The sequence below is a fragment of the Aotus nancymaae genome, unplaced genomic scaffold, assembly GCF_030222135.1.
Source record: "Aotus nancymaae isolate 86718 unplaced genomic scaffold, 86718_ANA_hifiasm-v0.15.2.pri h1tg000003l, whole genome shotgun sequence".
Lineage (NCBI taxonomy): Eukaryota > Metazoa > Chordata > Mammalia > Primates > Aotidae > Aotus > Aotus nancymaae.
The window spans coordinates 66,356,433-66,377,048 of NW_026988414.1; the positions used below are offsets into that span (position 1 = coordinate 66,356,433).

General features: G+C 35.4%; 1 protein-coding gene across 6 annotated transcripts in view; it reads left to right on the forward strand.

Moving 5' to 3' along the window:
• Positions 1–20,616, forward strand: part of MAP2K5 (mitogen-activated protein kinase kinase 5) — a 264,089-nt gene that overhangs the window by 106,067 nt on the left and 137,406 nt on the right. For all 6 annotated transcript variants that reach the window (XM_064381982.1, XM_064381992.1, XM_064381988.1 and 3 more), the window contains 2 exons: positions 6,688–6,749; positions 13,075–13,123. In XM_064381982.1, the coding sequence (XP_064238052.1) occupies positions 6,688–6,749; positions 13,075–13,123 (111 nt within the window). The remainder of the gene's footprint in view (positions 1–6,687; positions 6,750–13,074; positions 13,124–20,616) is intronic.

Here is a 20,616-nt window from a genome sequence, read left to right on the forward strand (position 1 = left end):
AAGCCATCTGGTTCTGAGGTTTTTGGGTGTGTCATTAGTGTGTTTTTTAAAAATTGTAATATAATACTTATACAAAAATTGTTTTTATACTAGTCAATTTTGTGTTACTATAAAGGAATACATAAGACTAGGTAATTTATAAAGAAAAGAGATTTATTTGGCTCATGATTTTGCAGGCTATACAAGAAGCATGGTGCCCAGCATCTGTTTCTGGTCTGGGCCTCAGGAAGCTTCCATTCATGGAGCAAGAGGAGAGGAGAGAGGTCCCAGACACTTTTTAAGAACCAAATCTTGTGGGAACTAAGAGTGAGAACTCACTCAATTATGTGAGAATGGCACCAAATCATTTATGAGGAATCCTTCCCTTTGACCCAAACATGTCTCACTAAGCCCTGTTTTCAACATTGAGAATCAGATTTCAGCATGAGTTTTCTAGGGGCCAAATATTCAAACTGTATCAGCCATTTTTAAGTGTATAATTCAGCAGCATGAAGTACATTAACATGATTGTGCAACTGTCACTACCATCCATCTCCAGAACTCTTTTTGTCTTGCAAAACTGAAACTCTATACCTATTAAATAAGAACTCTTCATTCACTTCACCTCCCAGCCCCTGGCAAACAACATTATACTCTCTCTGTTAATTTGACTACTCTAGGTACCTCATATAATTGGAGTCACACAGTATTTGTCTTTTTGTGTCTGGCTTATTTCATTTTGTATTATGTCCTTAAGGTTCATCCATCTTGTAGCATGTGTCAGAATTTTCTTCCTTTTAAAAGCTGAATAATAATTGTGGTTAGTTTTTTTTTTTTATTACTAACTCGATCTCTTTACTATTTATATACAGGTTTTTCCGATTTTTAATTTTTTCTTGATTTAGTTTTGGTGGTTTGTGTTTTTGTCGGAATTCATCTATTTTATCAAAGTTATCTAATTTATTGATACATAAATTAGATAATTTATGTATCAATAAATTGTTGTTTCAAAAATTCTCTTATAATCCTTTTTATTTCTGCAAGCTTGGTAGTCGTGTTCTCTTTTCTATTCCAGGTTTTAGTTACTTGAGTCTCCTCATTTATTTTCTTGGTCAGTGTAGCTAAAAGTTTGTCAGTTTCTCTGTTATTTAAAAAAAAAAAAAAAAAGTTTTTTTTTTTTTCATTTAAAATGAAACTGACTTTTAGTTTCATTTATTTTCTCTATTGTTTTTTCTATTCTCTATTTTGTTTATTTCTCCTTTAATTTTATTATTTCCTTTTTTCTGCTTTTGAGTTTAGTTTTAGCTTGATGTTCTCTTTCTATTTGTTTAAGGTAGAAAGTTAGGATACTGATTTGAGATCTTTCTTCTTATTTAATGTAGGTTATAAATTTTCCTCTAAGCACTGCTTTAGTTGCATCCTAGAAGTTTTGGTATGTTGTGTTTTTATTTTCATTAATCTTAAAGTATTTTCCATTTTCTATGACAAAAATCTCTTGTGATTTCTTTCTGACCCATTTTTATTTAGTATATGTTGCTTAATTTCCACATATGTGCATTTGAGAAGAATGTATTCTGTTGTTAAGTGAAGTACGCTTTACATGTCAGTTAATTCTGATTGGTTTATAATACCGCTTAGTATTTTCTTACTAACCTTTTGTTTAGTTTTGTCCATTTTTTAAAGTGAGGTATTGAAGTCTCAAAAACTAATATTTTTGAGTTGTCTATTTCTTCTTTCAGTTCTTTCAGTTTATGTTTCATATATTTTGGCACTCTGTTGTTAGGTGCATGCATGTTTATAATTGTTATAGCTTCTTGGTGGATTGATTCTTTTATCATTAGAAAATGTGTTTGTCTCTAGTAACAACATTTAACAATAAGTATCTAAATGTCGATTTTTTCCACTAGTATAGTCACTCCAGCTCCCTGTTGATTACTGTTTAAATGGTATCTCATTTTCCATCATTTTTTAACCTGTTTGTGTCTTTAAAGTACCTCTGTTGTAGACAGCATGTAGTTGGATCATTTTTTTTAAATAATTAATTCTGCCAATCTCTTATTTAATTAGAATGCTTAAACCATTTACATTTATTTAATTACGAGCAAGGTGAGATTTATATCCTCATTCTGTTTATTTTCTATAAGTCATGCCTTTCGTGTTCTTCTGTTATTGCTTTCTTTTATGTCAAATAGGTATTTTCTAATGAACCATTTAAATTCCCCATGGTTTCTTTTACTCTATTTTTTTGAGTTATAGTCTTAATGTTGCCCTAGGGATTACAATTAACTTCTTAACTTACAACAATTTAATTCAGATTGGTACTAAATTTATTTTAATAGTATACAAAAACTTTGCTTCTATATAGCTCAATTTTTTCTCATCTCTTTTATGCTGTTATTGTCATATAAGTGACATTCTTATATATTGTGTATCTAACACAAATTTAAAATTATGCAATTGTCTCTTAAATCATATAGGAGAACAAAAGAGATACAAACAAAACATACATTTATCCTGTCTTTTATATATACATATGCAGTTATCTTTACCAGTGTTCTTTATTTCTTCATGTGGATCTGAGTCTTTTAAGTTCAGTCTGAAGTTCCTTTAGTCTGAAAGATTGTATTTTATTTCTTGTAGGATAGGTCAACTATTGATTGATCCTCAATATTCTGAGATAAATTTCCTAGTTTCTTTGAGAGTGTCTTAATTTCTCCTTCAGTTTTGTAGAATAGTTTTTTGCTGGATATAGAGTTTTTGGTTTACAGACTTCTTCTTTCAGCTGTTCAAATATGTCATTCCCCTGCCTCTGACCTTTGTGGTTTCTGATGAATAATCAGCTCTTAATCTTTTCGAGGATTATTCATATTTGACATGTCACTTATCTTGCTGCTTTCAAGATTTTCTTTTGTCTTTGGCTATAGATAATTTGATAATAATATATATAGGTGTGGATCTCTTTGAGTTTATCCTATGTGAAGTATATTGAGCTTCTTGGATGTATAGATTCACTTTTTAAAACTAAATTTAAGAAGTTTGGGGTCATTATTTCCTCAAATATTCTCTCTGCTCCTTCTCTTTTTTCCTTTCTTTCCGATCTCCCATTATGCATATGTTTGTATGCTGGATAGTATTCTACAGGTCTCTGAGAATGTGTTCATTTGTCTTCATTTTCTTTTGTTTTCAACATCAGACAGGATAATTTCAATTGACCTTTCTTTACCTCCCTTGATCATTCCTTCTGCTTTCTCTAATACACTGTTGATCCTCTCTAATAAATTTTCATTTAATTATACTTTTCAACTTCAGAATTTCTATTTGGTTACTTCTGGGAACAAAGAAAAGTGACAGGTCACAGGGAGCAAACCAGTAACCTTGGAATCTCAAGCAAAAGTTCAAACCTACCAAGCCACAAATGAATGAGTTTCTAAATGCCTTGAATTACCACCATCTCAGCTAAAATTAAATTCTGTCAATGTATGTCGTAGTATCACATTGCATGAGACTTTTTAAACTGCAGAAGGTTCACATGTGATTCTCAAGCTATGTCACATCATGAGGAAACCTTTTAAATCTTTTTCTTTTTTGAGACAGTATCTCGCTCTGTCACCCAGGCTGGAGTGCAGTGATGCAGTCTGCTCACTGCAGCCTTCGTCTCCCAGATTCAAGTGATTCTCCTGCCTCAGCCTCCTAAGTAACTGAGTCTATATGTTTGTGCCACCATGCCCAGCTAATTTTTGTATTTTTGGTAGCGACAAGGTTTTGCCATGTTTCCTAGGCTGGTCTCAAACTCCTGACCTCACGTGATCCACATGCCTTGGCCTCCTAAAGTGCTGGGATTACAGGTGAGAGACACTGTGCCCAGCCACCTTTTAAATCTCTAACTTATGAAACTTCAAAGGTTCAGGTCTTCTCTGAGCTCTGCTATCAGCTGACTCGGGCTTTACCTAGAACATTCACATTGCTGGGACTGTTTTCCCCACCTGTCAAATAAAGTTGCTGGAATGATATTTTTTTTTGAGATGGAGTCTTACTCTTGTTGCCCAGGCTGGAGTGCAGTGGCACGATCTCAGCTTACTGCAACCTCCACCTCCTGGGTTCAAGCAATTCTCCTGCCTCAGCCTCCTTAGTAGCTGAGATTACAGGTGCCCGCCACCACAGTCGGCTAATTTTTGTATTTTTAGTAGAGGTGGGTTTCACTGTGTTAGCTAGGCTGGTCTCGAACACCTAACCTCAGGTAATCCACCTGCCTTGACCTCCCAAAGTGCTGGGATTACAGGCATGAGCCACCATGTCTGGCCGGACTGATCTTTAACGTCCTTTCCTGCACTAATGTTTGATAGGTCTAAGAGTTGCATTTTTGGATAGACCTATAGGATAGAAATGATAATAAAACAGAGAAAAATTAAACCAACCCCCCTGCCACTTTTAGTCTAATAAGAATTAACTGAATTGCAGAAAAAGAACTCATCAAACTTAACAGAAACTCTTTTTTTTTTTTTTGAGACAGAGTCTCACTCTATCTCCCAGACTGGAGTGCAGTGGTGTGCTCTGGGCTCACTGTAACCTTTGCCACCTGGGTTGAAGCAATTCTCCTACCACAGCCTCCTAAGTAGCTGAGATTACAGGTGCCTGTCACCGTGCCCTGCTAATTTTTATATTTTTAGTAGAAACAGGCTTTCACCATCTTGGCCAGGCTGGTCTTGAACTTCTGACCTTGTGATCCACCCACCTTGGCTTCCCAAAGTGCTGAGATTACAGTCGTGAGCCACCGCGCCTGGCTAAGGAACTCTTAATTCTGAGTGGATCTGCTGCATTATTTTTTCACCTATGACAATTTTCTCCAATGGACATGAAAAGACAAGATGAATCAGTGATGTCATGGAGCCAGCTGTGTAAAGATTTAGCCATATGGGACTGGGCACAGTGGCTCACACCTGTAATCCCAGCATGTTGGGAGGCTGAGGCAGGCGGATCCTGAGGTCAGGAGTTCAAGACCAGCCTGGCCAACAGAGTGAAACCCCGTCTCTAATAAAAATGCAAAAATTAGCCGGGCATGGTGGTGAGCACCTGTAATGCCAGCTACTCAGGAGGCTGAGGCAGGAGAATCGCTTGAACACAGGAGGCAGAGGTTGTGGTGAGCCGAGATCTCACCACTGTACTCCAGCCTGGGCAACAGAGGGAGACTCTATCTCAAAAAAAAGGAAAAAAAAAACCAAACAATTAGCCATATGTTTAGTTAAGAAAAGTGGGTCTAACTGAAGTTAAAAACCAATGAACTACCTCAAAATTAGATTCCTTTTTGGCTTCTTCTACTGATAATGGTGGTCAAGTAATCTTTGTTTTTTGGGATTAGCTTGTTGAAACCATTGTCCATTTAGTTAAGTAAGCCCTGATTTATATCCTTTGTAAAAATAAATGTCCTCTTAGAAGTTGTTACTGATACATGTGGATGGGTTTTCACCTCCTAGTTTTGAGCCAGTCAGATCATTCACTTCATAAGGGATTGGTCCAATAAGCTGCATTTGTCAGTCTTCCAAATGCCAGCATGTAAAGCTTGATCTTTTTTATTTTGTTTATCCTTGCTACTGCCAATTTATCTGAAAGATCAATGAGAACATAAAATGTTTTTCTGCTGTATTCTCACTTTTATTGCATCTGTAATAAAAATGTCATTTTAGTAAATAAAGATGGTTCAGTTCATAGCAGAAGTGTCTTTTTTTCATTATCTTCCCAGTAGTACCCAGAGCCAAAGTGTAATATTTAGTTACACTGTGGTTTCCTAGTTTCTTGTTCAAATCTGGAAACTACAAGCAAAGGTTAACTAAAAGTGATCATTTTTCTTTATCTGCTTTAAATAAGATAAATGTAAAGCCAGTAGCCACATATATATGCATGTGTCTATATGCATATATATGTATACTTGCATACATATAGGTTTATATATGCATTCACTATTTTTACAGAGAAAAATAATATTTTCTCTGATGTTTAGTTTTATAAAAACTTGACATGAAAATATTCACATTTGCATTTCAAAAGAATGACATACTTCATGTTTGGTACCTTATGAGGCATACTTATAAGTCAATCAGTAATATAGTGTTAAATATGAATTTTAGCCTCTGATAGGAAAAAATATTTGTCAAATACTCTGTAATAATTTTTTATAGAACTGAAAGACTGATATACTTCAATTTGACTCTTAAAGATTATTACATATTATTAAAACAGATCTCATAATCATATCATTAAGGAGCAAAGTAGTGGTTCTCTGCATGTATTCTAGCTTTTGTTAGGTTAATATGAAAATTCTAACATAGTACCCTCATTTACATTTGAGAAAAACTGTTACAAAAGGCAGACACCTAAATGTCATTATCCATATTGATCTTTATAATTTTGCGTATGTATTTAAGTTTACGTAAAGTGTAGTTTCTTAGCTTGCCCTTGACTAGTTTCTTTCAGTTTTTCATGTATGTGACTATATATGCTTAGGAATAAAATGGAATTATCTAGTTATACTTCATCAGGAAGTATGATTATGTTATAGATAACACTGGACTAAAAACAAGTTTTATACTACACATCCAATGTGTGGTGTAAGAAGGGTAGAAACATACTCTCACAGTGAGTACACAGAGGAGGAGCCCAGTGCACTGCTCTGGTAGTTTCGTTTGTGGTAACATGACATGTTTATCTCTACAGGGGGATCTTTGGATGTATATAGGAAAATCCCAGAACATGTCCTTGGAAGAATTGCAGTAGCAGTAAGTATATGGCTTCAGTGTTAGAAAATATGAATGTTTTAATCCTTCTAATCAAGCTCATTCTTCTTATATTCTCAGAATGTTTTTTTCTTGTTCTTCAATCTCAGTTGGCGACCAAGACCTTCTTAACTGTCCTGTTCTTTCTTCTTTTCATAGACCACCCCACCCAATATCACAACATAGTCACACGCTTATGAACTCCAGCCTGTTCATGTGTTTGCAGGGACCTTGGTGTTCTTGTTGACTCATAAAATTTCCAAGTTCTTCTTCAAAAACAAAAAAACAAAAAAACTGCTTTTTTTGTGTTTTTACATTTTGTAGTTGACCTTGGTGTTCTTGTTGACTCATAAAATTTCCAAGTTCTTCTTCAAAAACAAACAAACAAAAAAAACTGCTTTTTTTGTGTTTTTACATTTTGTAGTTGTAGGCATGATTCGCAAATACTGTAAAAGTCTGAGTTATTAAAGCAGTCTATGTAAAGACTTTTTGCAGTTTTTTTATTTTCTTGGTTTTTAATTTTTTTAATCAACTACATCTAGAAATTTATTCCTTTTGTGATTTAAAGCAGTTTTCCCATATTCCTGTATTTTCTATATGCATTAATATACTGATGAAATATATCAACTAAACTAACTTTACTATAATGTTCTCATAAGTTCCAGATTTCACATTTAGAATAATGTAGGTTAAACAGTGTCTGAGAGAAGTCATGGGTGGTGTAATAGTAAACAATTGCTAAACTAAAAGCACTATAACTTCAGTGGTTTAATGCAGAACAAAGTGATTGTACCATGTACCATTTAATTAAATGGCTGATTTTCACATTCATTATACATCAAAATCACAACTCAAATTCTTTAATCCAACATGGACACTTATTTAGTCTTAGTTCATTGTAATTCACAGCTTTCCTTTTTTCTTTCTAATTATTAGTGTGAACTGCCCTGGGTGATGAGAACTTCCTTTTCTGATGCTATTGCTGCTAAGTTGATTCTCATCTACATGTGTAGGTAGATTCATATGAAATTTGAGTACTTGAATCACTATTTTAGATGAAAATAAATATGTTTCGTTTCCTGTTCTAATCTCAGGAGAGAATGAATGCTTTGTGGCTTTTGGCAGTTCTTGGCTGTAAAGTTTAATAACATGTATAATAAAGGGCAAAAAAAAGGCAAGGATACCAATTGAAAAAGAAAAAAGTATACAAGTTCTGTATACTCAATTATCTATGGAACTTGGCAAAAATAGAAATCTGCCATCTTCAGTAGAGAAACATGTTCTTCGTGAACTTCATAAATCTTACTTCCCTCTTGTTTAGGGCATCCACACAAGGCCACTCATCTTTTCGATTCTACTGGATAGGAAGACTGTTGAAGTGAATAGAGTCAGCAGAAAAAATAATTCAGCGTCAAATACAGGGCTTGCCTGTTAAGTGAATGAAAATAGGACACAAATTATTTTAGTGAAAGGCATTAAAGTAAGTGCTACTCCAAAGGATTTATATTTGCCCTTACTTTTTTTAATTAAGGGTTTTCCCCCTAAATATGTGTCTAATTTCTCCAGCTTTTGTGGCTCATCAGGTCATAGTAATGAAAACTTCTTATAGCTGGAGGAGAAGAAATGCTTTTGATAATTTTGCTCTTTGCCTGCCACTTTTAATAAATTCTGCTGGAACCTAAGTTTGTATAATGCCTCCAAAGTGTATTTTTTTTAATATGTAATCTGAGTAGGCTACAAATTTGGATTATCATTTGTTGCAGCTAACAAACACCAGATTGGCCCATGGCTAAGACCTGACACCAGGAGGGTTGTACAAGTCAAAATAAGACTAACGAATTGATCGGCTGTAGGTTATGATGTGTAAACTAAATAGTCTGATTGTGTTCCCAGTATCCTTGGTTATCTCTCTTAAAGTATACCGAAGATGGCATCAACATCTTTTCCTTGAGTTTCCTCATTGAGGCCAAGAAAGCACATGGATGCTGTTGCCAAGTCAAAAGTAACAGAATCAAAAAGAGAGAGTAGGGAAATAGGTGTACATTGAACAATTCCTATGCCAATCACTATTGCATGCTTTCTATACAAATATTATGTCATTTAGCCATTACAGCCACCATGTAAAGTGTAGATTATTGAACATATTCTGTGCATATGCAAGATGAGGTTTAGAAAAGTTAACCAGGTTGCCCAGAGTTATCATCTAATTAGTCAGTACACATTTGAACACAGGGCTATCTGACACCAGACCCCTTGCTTTCTCAGAGTGTTTTCCTGACAGAATGAGAAGAGAGAGAGAAAAAAAAAATAGAAGCAGGAGTGAAAGAAAGAGCTAGGCTAAAATATAAAAAAAGAGACTTATTGAGAGAATAATAGAGCAACACATACAATTGCTTCAGATTATTTTCCTATCTTTAGGTACTTCTCTTCTCCCTAATTAACTTTATTTTGCAGGGTCTAATAATCTGACATGCAAGGCAGGTTCGTAGGTCCAAGGTTCATTATAGTATGGACCTCTGTTGGCCTCTGTGATATATTATTCAAATTTCCTCTTGTAAAATGTATGGCAAGAGAGCATTTTTTTTTAACCCAAAGGAATTTATATATACCTGATCTCAGCCTTCCAACTTGCTCAGTGGTTTTTCTCTACTATCCATTTGAATCTGGTCTTCTATAAAGAGGAATGCCTTTCTGCCCTTCCCTGCCACCTAACACTTTCTATTTTTCTTCTCATCTCTGAAGTGGTGACACTGTGTACTGTATTTTGAGTGCTAATGTTGATTGAAGTTGTCCCTGAAAGGATGTGCACTTGACATGTCAAGGAGCGAGTGATTGACAACAGATACAAGTACTTTTAGTGTCAAGGCTTTGTCAAGTCATTGTTGTGAAACCCAGCCTACTGAATACCAATAATATCCTTTAGATTTTCAGTTCACAGATTTCTAGCTCCTTTTTCACCAGAATTTAGATGTTTCTAAGGAAAAGTGTAGTGTATTTTGACAAAGGAGAATAATATTTTCATTTTGAATCTCTAACAAAATGTATAATTTTAGCAAATATTATAAAATCAGTATTTGTTTTACTTTTTTCTACCTGATAATTCGAATATATTGGATTGCCTTTCCCTACATGTTTTCTGAAAATTCATTTTGTGTGGAACCAGTTTTTAGTGGTGAGCTGTGTTTAATGGATAGGTTTTATAATATTCAACTAAGCTTCTTAGTTGAAAATTTTAACCATACTTCCTCAGAATGGAGAAGATGATTACCTCCATGCTAAATAAGATGACTTCCTCCTGCTACTCAAAGAGAAAATTGTTTTCATTATGGATGTTAATTTTTATAAACATTTAAAGAAATATTTTTATGTTTCCTTCTGTGATAAAATTATCTTATTAATATTTTGATATTTTCTTTTTGTGTTAACTGTCCAGAACACATGTGTTTTATTGTAATGCCAGTTATTTCCAAACTCTGGAAGAAGTCATTTGTTATAAAAACATATGCTGTTCTCTTAGAATAGACAGACATGTACTGGAATTGATGAATCTATGTTAGCAAATCTTTCAGGAGTACATTGCACCCTATGAGAACAATTAAAATATGCTAACCTCTGCTCAGTATTAATTGATATAGATTTTGTCTTCTAGATCTTTAGTATTTGGATATTGGCTTTCTCCCATTGCATTTCTTTCTTTCTTTCTTTCTTTCTTGAGATGGAATCTCACTCTCTTGCCCAGGCTGGAGTGCAGTGTTGCGATCTTGGCTCACTGCAACCTTTGCCTCCTGGGTTCAAGCAATTCTCCTGCCTCAGCCTCCCGAGTAGCTGGGATTACAGGCATGCGACACCATGCCCGGCTAATTTTTTTAGTAAAGACAGGGTTTCACCATGTTAGCCAGGATGGTGTCAATCTCCTGACCTCGTGATCCACCCACCTCGTCCTCCCAAAGTGCTGGGATAACAGGCATGAGCCACTGTGCCCAGCCTGCATTTTTTATTTTACAGTTGCTCTTCGGCTTCCTTGATCATCTAGAATCCTTGCATATTTATCCCCTAACCTTCTTCTTACCGTTTTCAAGATACGTAAACCACTCAGTTATTTCTCATGGTAATGGTAGATTTTCTTGTTCTTATAGTCCTGACTCACCCAGAATTCTCTATAATGATGGATATTTTTAAATTCTTACAGTAAATTTTGACTAATAGTGATTTGTTCAGTGTATCTGGTGTCTATGAATAATCAACCTTGAAATTCGTAAGTTCACACTCATGCATTTAGGGTCAATGGTTATGAATAAAACACATGCATTTCCTTTCATAGCAATTTATATGTAAAGATTTTTAAAGTTATTAATGACAACCACTGACTAAATTTTCCACATAGTAGGTAGTACTTATAACCCATGTACTTAGGGTCATAGAAACATCTTTTTCTCAGTATCTCATTTGACTGATTATTTGTAACTCAGGCTATGAAAGTGACAAATGCAAATCTAATTCAGACGTTTGTATTTTCTCATTTTATTTCCTTGACCTGCCCTTTCAGTACTGTGCCTTGTCAACATATATGCTTTGCGCCAGCCAGACTGACTTGTGAGGACCATCTTGATATACTTTGTTCTTTCCTACCCCCCATATACTTTATAAATGTTGGGGAAACTTTTTATTTTGAGATTGTTTTGAACTTATAGAAAAGTTGTGAGACTAATACAAAAAATTCCCACAGATGATGCTTCATCCATGTTCCCCAGTTGTTAACAGTTTACCACATTTGGTTAAAAATCTATATACAATTTTTTTCCTGAAACATTTGAGAATAAGTTACAGATACCACAGCCCTTATCCCAAAATATGTTAGGTATCTATTTCCTAAGAACAAAGACATTATCTTATGTAATCACTGATTAAAATTGGGAAACTAGTATTGATATAATACTATGATCCACTCAATAGCCCTTATTCAAGTTTCACCAGTTGTCCAATAATACCCTGTATAGACCAAAGGAAAAGAATTCTGGCTCTACTTCCAGTCTAGGATTATTCATTGCATGCTTCTCTAATGCCTCAGTGTTTCTTTGTTTTTCAGGACTTTGGTATGTCGGAGAGTACACTGCCCCAACACTTTGATTATATATTTTTACCTTGACCTAAGCACTTCCTTCCCTTTTTTCATTTAAGTTAAATTTGTTACTCAAGAGGCAACACATTAGTAAGCCTTTCTGACTACCAATAGGAAAAGCAGTTTCTATTCTACCCACTGCCTTATTTCATTAGTTAACTTTTAAAAAATGTCTCTTCAGGCCAGGCACGGTGACTCCCACCTTTGGTTCCGGAGATTTGGGAGGCCGAGGCAGACGGATCCCTTAAGGCTAGGAGTTCAAAACCAGCCTGGATAACAAAACAAAATCACATCCCTTCAAAAAATATTTTAAAATTAGCAGGATATGATGGTGTGCACCTGTAGTCCCACCTACTCAGGAGGCTGAGGCGGGAAGATTGTTTGATCCCAGGAGTTTGAGGTTACAGTATGCTATGATTGCACCACTGCACTCCAGCCTAGGCAACAGAGTGAGATCCTGTCTCAGAAAAAAAGTCTCTCCTTGGTCATAAGTGTCATGACTTCAAAAAAGGTTTTACACACAGAAATACAGAAAATTTAGAAAGCCATTGTCTCTTTTTCCTGTCTGTCTCCTTGCCTGGCTTAGCACCATTATGAATTTAGCATATATACTTCCAGATCATTTTATATACATATGTACTTATTTCTTTCTTTTGGAGTACCTTATCTTCAGAACAGTGTAAGCTCATTAAAGGAAGAAACCTGTGGCTTTAACATTTGGTGTTCCCTCAGAGCCTCACACAGAAATGAGAGATGTTTAGTGAATGCTTATTGGTTGACAGAGTTTTAAAGGAAGAGTTAGGCTGCATGTGGTGGTTTGCACCTGTAACCCTAGCACTTTGGGAGGCCAAGGCAGTAGGATCACTTAAGCCCAGGAGTTCAAGACCAGCTTAGCCAACATTAGTGAGATCCCTGTTTCTACAATAAAAAAAAAAAAAAGAAAGAAAAAAAGAAATTATCTGGGCATGGTGGTACACACCTGTGGTCCCAGCTACTCAGGCAGCTGAGGTGGGAGAATTGCTTGAGCCCAGGAGGTTGAGGCTACAGTGAGCAGTGATTGTATCCCACAGCACTTCAGCCTAGGTGACAGGGAAAGACCCTGTCTCAAAAAAAAAAAAAAAAAGAAAAAAGTTGATATATTTAAATATGGAAAGTTTCTTATAAAAACCATAATTGATAATTGTACTGTTTTCTTTTTCCTAAATTTAGGTTGTTAAAGGCCTTACTTATTTGTGGAGTTTAAAGATTTTACATAGAGGTATGTGCTGGGCTTATAAGCTTGGACTTAATTTGGGGTGGGGGTGGGTTTCTCAAGATACCTTGATTTTTAAAGTAAGTGTTCTAACCTTTAAACTAGCTGACATATCTGGTAGTCAAAATGATGGCTGCTTTATAAATGTTATTTTTCTTGTTTTCTCCATTAACTGCTCTCATTTAGATTATAAACTTGGTAGTGTGTTTTTGTGAATCACCTTTGTCAAACTTGTAAGAAGATATTTCCTAGTATTTGAAGACAACAAGCTCTTGCTTGTCTTACTTAACCCTTGTTAATGCAAAACCTTCGCAATCTGTACAGTTACATCCTTCCTTCTGTTAACATTTCAGATATCATCACACACTGTTCCTTAAGAGATTGCTTCACATACCTGGAAAGTAAAACTTTGTTTTTAATTTTTTTTAAAGACGGGGTCTTGCTATATTGACCAAGTTGATCTTAAATCCCTAGCCTCAAGCAGTCCTCCTACCTTGGTCTCCCAGTGTGCTAGGATTCAGGTGTGAGCCACCACACCTGGCCAAAAGCAAAACTTTAAATAAGATGTTGGTGAAAGCATCAGGAATAATCCGCTTGTCTAGTAACAGAACACATGAGAGAATAATTCAGATAACTGTTGAATATTGCAAAAGGAATCCCCCTTTTTTTTTTTTAACATCCCCAAAATATCTGAATTCATTTGGAGCAAATTATTAAGTGAGAAAGAGACTATAATAAAGCAACTTCAAGGCTTAATGTTACTAACAGTGCTGTTTAATTTTACACATCTGCTCATCTTCGCTTTATGTACAGTTTGGGAATGCAACAGCATACACATTAGATGTGATTAAAGGAAAGGTTTTTTTTAAAAAAAAAAAAAGGGTATAAACTGAGATGGAGAAAACAACTGATTTTTCAACTGTGATGTCATATCTGTCACTAAGGGTTGTTTTCTTTTGTGGTGGTTTTAATATCCTAGTGATTCTACATTTCTTCTTAAATCCTCCTTCTTTTAATGAGGGTATCTAGATTTTGACAAATAAAATATTCACGTTTTTGCAGGTATTTATACTGAGTAAATGGAATCGTAAACTAGATGTCTTTTTAAAGCCAGTCCACTCCATTTCTAGAGTATAGTGGGTACAAAATGTAGATATAGGGAGAGTGAGTTATGTTAGTATTAGTTTCACTCGGTATAAATAAGGATGTAAACACATTTGGTTGATGAAAGAAAAATGGAACATTTTTGACTACCAAGGTTAAGAGATAACAGTATTTAACATGATATAACCACTATTGTTTCTATTCCCTGTAGAAACACCTAGCAACCTGTAAAGTAGTGATAACCATTTTAATAAGAATTAACCCAATGGTCAAATCTCATCATTTATTGATTTCTTAAAAATGGACATGTGCTATCCATTTGACAAAAGAACTAAAGGAAAAATATTCATTCTCTGTATCAAAGTTTTATTTAAAAGGACAGTGCCATGGAAATTTGAGTTTTGTTAGGAAGTGAGTGTTAGGGTCGTCATGTACGCTGGGCATACAGGTTAATTCTGGCTTATAATGAAATCCCTCTCTAGCTATAACTTTCTGTAAGGAATCTTAGTACCATGAAGAACTATAGTGGATAGGAAATATGTTTTAGTTATTCTGCCATTTATCTTGATTTTTCTTCTTTTAGAAATTATGCTGATAAGTTGATGTGCCTTTAGTATCCCTATATCTAAATTACTTGATTTTAATTTTTACTCTGGATTTGGGAAAACTGCCTAAATTTTTCATTTGAAATGGGATCTTTATAGACATGTTTGAAATGGATTTGTCTGGATCTAAAAATAATGTCTAGGGTCAGATTCTCTATATAACCACTTTATGATCACTGTGGCCAAGCTTGGTGGACCAGAGCCACTCAGAAGCCAGTAGGTCCTTCTTTTCATCCCTGGTTGCAACTTGGGCTAAGAAAGGACTCTTTCATCAGTGACAGACAAAGGCTGCAGTGGTTTGACTGATGGAGAGCATAGAGGGGAATCCTGGGCCTGTACTTATTTTTTCACTTGGTGCTGGCCAGCCCAATTCCTACAGAGAATAACCTACTATAAAATGCCACCTGTTGTGAGAAGAATATATCTGTTGGGGACAGAGTAGGAGCAGTGGTAGAGGGCCAACAAGTCCTTTCAAGGAATTCCAGTGAATGAGTGTACACCTACATCTATCTAAATGGAAAGAGTAATGAATTGAAGTGCAGATGAACAGTTATATCCCAGTAGTTATGGACGCTCAACTATAGAAATAAATATGCTGTGGTAATACACCTCATTAGATATATTCCTATTTAGCTTTTGCATTTCCCAGCTATTCATGGAAACTTTTACCTTCTAGACTTAAAAGCATGTGTTTTTATTAAAGAGTCAAAGAAGCCAGGTGTCTCTGAAGACTTTTGTAAAGCATTGTAATGAGAAATTTACCCTAGATTGAGTAGTTGTTAACTTAATATTTTAGCGGTTTTGTCCATATTTAATAACTTGGATTCCATAAAAATAAGATTAAAGATGCCTTTTTATTTACAAAAAGCTATTTAATTTTCTTCTTGATTAAAAAATTGTAGCCTTTTAGATCAGTTCAATCAGGCAATTAAAGATCAGAGCTTTTAAGTTCAGCTAAGGCAATTAAATAGGTAATACTTGTTTATGCACTTTTGGTATGTAAGCTTACTGCTGTACCTTCTTAAAAGCATATGTACTCATTTTTGCTTTCTCTAAATGAATGATGATGGGAATTCTAGCTGAACATGTGTCACATTGTCAAATCAAAGACAGTGGTCCTTCTACAGGGTTGGGAGAGCCTGGTTTAGGCCCTGTGAGAGGACAGTGAAAAGAAGATGGTGAAAGAGAAATATTAATGAGTGATCTGTACCTCTTCCCCCTTCATCTTGGTCTAAGTACCTGTGTTATCCTCTGATCATCATTTTCTAATGCTGTTCTTAAAAATCAGAGGGAAAAAAAAGGAAATTGCTTTGTACTTATGAGCACAGATTTCAAAAGATTAAGCAGTGGACATGTGTTCAGTATCTAATGAGAAAAGAGAACAAACTATTTCTCACATTTAAATGGCTTTCTTGGAGTACAGTGGTCCTGGATTTTAGCCATAGAAAGTGTATCTATAAATAGTATATTACAGAATTGACTAAACATAGTTAATGGCTTCCAAACAAACTCTTGAAAACCTGGAGTCTATCCCATACTGTATATCCAGTGAGGACTGTAGAGTAGAATGAAATCTGGGTGATAAGCAGTGGCAAACCACCCATCCCATGAGGCGTGTTAGTCTGGTAAAAGTTAGTTTATTTGATAGTATTTTATGTTAACTGAAAATTGTTTTGGAAATTTAAGCATAGCAGTTGCTATTCATAATGGATCATCAAATGTTATATTCAATCAAGTGTTACTATTTCTTTTGCTCTTTTTAAGATTTGATTGAGATATATGTGTGGGGACTTTATGAACAATTGAATGCTAAGAATGTGGCATGTTTTAATTGTAACTATGAATTAATCATCTTATCCAGTTAATAAGAATACACCACTCCAAAACCAAGCCAGGGAGAGAGTTTATTATACTTTATATTACTGAGTCAAAAATTATGAAAATCTTTTCTCTAAAATAAACCAAATGTGTGATAATTCCACGAGGACATAATTATTAAAAATGTTTGAAATACCTACCAAATTAACTACTGTGGAAAGTTGTGTTTATTAAAAGGCATATGGGAGAGCCCTATAAGCATAGCACGTACTGACTATGGGTAAAAACAAAGAAAATGAACAGTGAGAAAATCTGTTAGGCCAGATCTGACATTACAGGAAACATTGCAGCTTAACTTCAAAACATACCTCGCCACTAATGAGGTGAGAACCTTGCATATTAACAAACCTACAGCTCGGGTCATAGGCATCATTACCCACATCAAACATAAATACAAGATTAACACCTATGCCATTTCTTTGGAAGACGTGAGAATGCCCTGGTAGTAACTGCTCTCTCTTTCCCTGAGGATAAAAAATAGAAATGGAAGGGTAATGAGAATAGAACTTAGATTAAGAAAATAAAATTGGCACTCCTTCTGGGGCAATCTTACACAGATGCAGAAGTTTATAGAAGAAAAAAACCTATGTAGTTGGTGTGCCAAGAGTTTTTTTTTTTTTTTTTGTATATATGAACCTGGTTAGTTTCATTTACTTTCTCCAATAGGAGAGCTTTTGAAAAATACATTTTTGCAGAAATTCTGTAGGTAAATGCTGCCCACATAGATTTGTGTTTAAAGAAACTAAGCCTTGTTGTTTCAATATACATGCTACAAATTTTATTTTCTACCCTTGGCTTTACTCTTCTCTAAATCTGGCCTCACACAGACTTTCCAATTAGTGCTACCTTAGATACCAAAGCCAGTGTTAGTTTGGTCATTCAGCAACTATTTATTTTATACCTACTCTGTTCTAGGCACTGTTCACAGTACTTGAAGCATATCAATAAGTGAAAGAAAAGATTTCTATGAACATAGAACTTATGTTTTAGCAGTAACAGAGCGGGTTGGGAAATGTTCCTTAAACAATAAACATAATAAGTAAAATACAGAGTGTGTTTGTTGCTATTAATAGAAAAGAAAAAGTAGATTGAGCTTAGGGGAGACAAAGGGTAGTTTGCGTATTAATCAAGGAGACCTCAGAGGGAAGATGAGTTTGGAAGGAAGACTTGAAAGTGGAGAGGAGCTGGTCAAGTAGGTATATGGGAAACAGTTAGAGGCTGTAGGATGTGCCTGCCGTGCTACTGGAACGATAGAGGCCAGTGCGTCTGTGTCCGAGTGTGGGGGACAAGGGTAGAATCAGCTGTTAGGAAATTGTTTTGGTAATTCAGGTAAGTTTCAGGGACTCCGTTTAGGGAGATGGTTATAAAGATGGGGAGAAGTGATGATTCTGGATATATTTTAAATGTAGAGTTGATAGAATTTCCTGATGGATTACTTGTGACTTTTAAGAGAAAGAGAGGAGTGAAGGTTGCTTAAATTGTTAACAGTTTAGTATGCTAAAAATACTTCTTGCTGCTTTCTTTTTCTGAAAAGAGATAATAACAAAAAACCTAATATCAAGTGCTGACAAGAATTCAGAGCAATTAGAACTCTCATACATTGCTGGTAGAAATATAAAATGATACAGCTGCTTTGAAAAATAGTTTGGCAATTTCTTACAACATGATCTAGCAGCCCCCTTCCTAGATATTTACCCAAGAGAAATGAAAACATATGTCCACACAAAAACTTTAGGCAACTCTTTATAGTGGCTTTATTCATAATAGCTCCAAACTGGAAACAACCCAAATGTCTTTCAGCTGGTAAATGTAAAAACAGACTGTAATACATCCAAACAGTGGCATATTACTCAGCAATAAAGCAAGCTACTGATACATGCAACAACGCGGGTGAATATCAGATACTTCACGCTAAGTGAAGGAAGTTGACGCAGAGGGTTACCAGCTGTGTGATTACACTTACGTGACATTTTGGAAAAAGGAAAATACAATTGGAACATCAACATGTTGACAAACAGTGGAGGAGGAGTTGAGTGTAAAGGCATGGAGGAACGTTTTGGTGCATCAGAAATGTTCTGTATCTTGATTTTGGTGGTAGTTGCATGATTATATGTGTTTTTTAGAAAACAAAGACCTATGCACCTGAAAAGGGTGAGTGAACTTTACTGTGTATAAATTATGCCAAAGTAAACCAAATTTTAAAATTAAAAAGTAAACTAGACTTGAGCAAGAAGAGAGAGAGAGAGAAGAGAGAGAAGCTCCTCTTACATCTTAGCAGTGCAGTAGACACTGTAGAAAGAAGTTTCCCCTGCCAGAAGGACAAACCGTTCTTTCAAAGGGTCATGGTGATTCTGTCATTATTTCTTTATCTTCATGGCTGCTGAGAAATCCTACCTAGGTTTGATCTAGTAACTCAGTAGCTTAAAAAACAGCCAGCCAACCCCCAATTCCCGACCCCAAGAAATAAAAACAACCCTCGTGATTTAAAGAACATCTGCAATGCCAGAAAGAGAGAGACAGGGTCAGGGAGGGAGGATAGTGGGGAGAGAAACAGAAATTTAGAAGTTGCTATTACCAGCGCAACAATTTGAAGCATCTGAAAACTGGACAGTTCTTTCCTTGGTTAAGCCAATCTTTTCCCCGAAAGTATTACCAAGAACTGCATATGTGCAGAGCTGACCTGACCTGTCAGAAAATTTTAAAAGCTCAGTTTCTAAGAATGAATAGGCTTTATTTGACATTCCCAATTCAGTCCTACTGACTACCTCACTGGGTGACCCTAGAAAGGCAGGTCACTCCTGCTCTCTTTGCCTCTGTTTCCTTATATATATTATGAAAGGTTGGCTGGATGATCACTCAGATTTCTTCAAGAACTAGGGTTCTGGGTTCTGTGATCTCATGACTGAAGGAAGTGTGACATGTTGCTAAGGTGGGGAACAAAGCAAATCACAGAGACATAAAAGAAAGAGAAAAGGGGAGAATCACCAAGCGTAGATTGTGTAATGAAAATAATAATAATGACTTTATTAAGCATTACTCTGTACAGGTACTGTTCTAGGTGCTTAATGTATATAAATTATTTAAGGTATTCTTCAAAGTGAGAAATTCTAGGAAATATGAAATGTTTTAGAACTAAAGATAAGAGATTAAAGTATAAAACAAATAATTGAGAATTAAAGCCGTGTGCCTTAGCTAAGAAAATGTTGCTTTCTAAACCAGACTGATATAATCAAATCAAAAGGCATCTTTAAGGCAAACTGTTTTTAAAGTATAAGGGACACTAAAAATGAAGTATTATAATTAATAAGGAATTATTACTATTATTTGAGACAGAGTCTCACTCTGTCACCCAGGCCGGAGTGCAGTGGCGCAATCTCGGCTCACTGCAACCTCTGCCACCTGGGTTCTAGAGATTCTCCTGCCTCAGCTTCCCGAGTAGCTGGGATTACATGTTCCAGCAACCACACCTGGCTAATTTTTTTTTTTTTTTGTATTTTTAGTGGAGATGGGGTTTCACCATGTTGGCCAGGCTAGTCTTGAACTTCTGACCTCGTGATCTACCCACCTTGGCTTCCCAAAGTGCTGAGATTACAGATGTGAGCCACCATGCCCAGCCCAATTAATAAGGAATTATAATAAAGATGTATAAAGTCACAACTTGGATGAAAGCAAGAGCACCTTTAAAAAAAAATTTTTTTTTATTGCAAAATAACTGTAGATCCACAGGAAGTTGCAAAAAAAATGCACAAGACAGTCCCATGTAAGGGCATCCTTTTTAAGGAAGGAATTTTGAAGAAAACTGGAAGGTGAGGGGGGATAGTTCAAAAGCGTATAGGCAGGTAAATGTTATATATTTGCTATTATCCTTTAAGTGAAATCGGTATAAATTTAAAGTTATAAGAATCTTTCTAT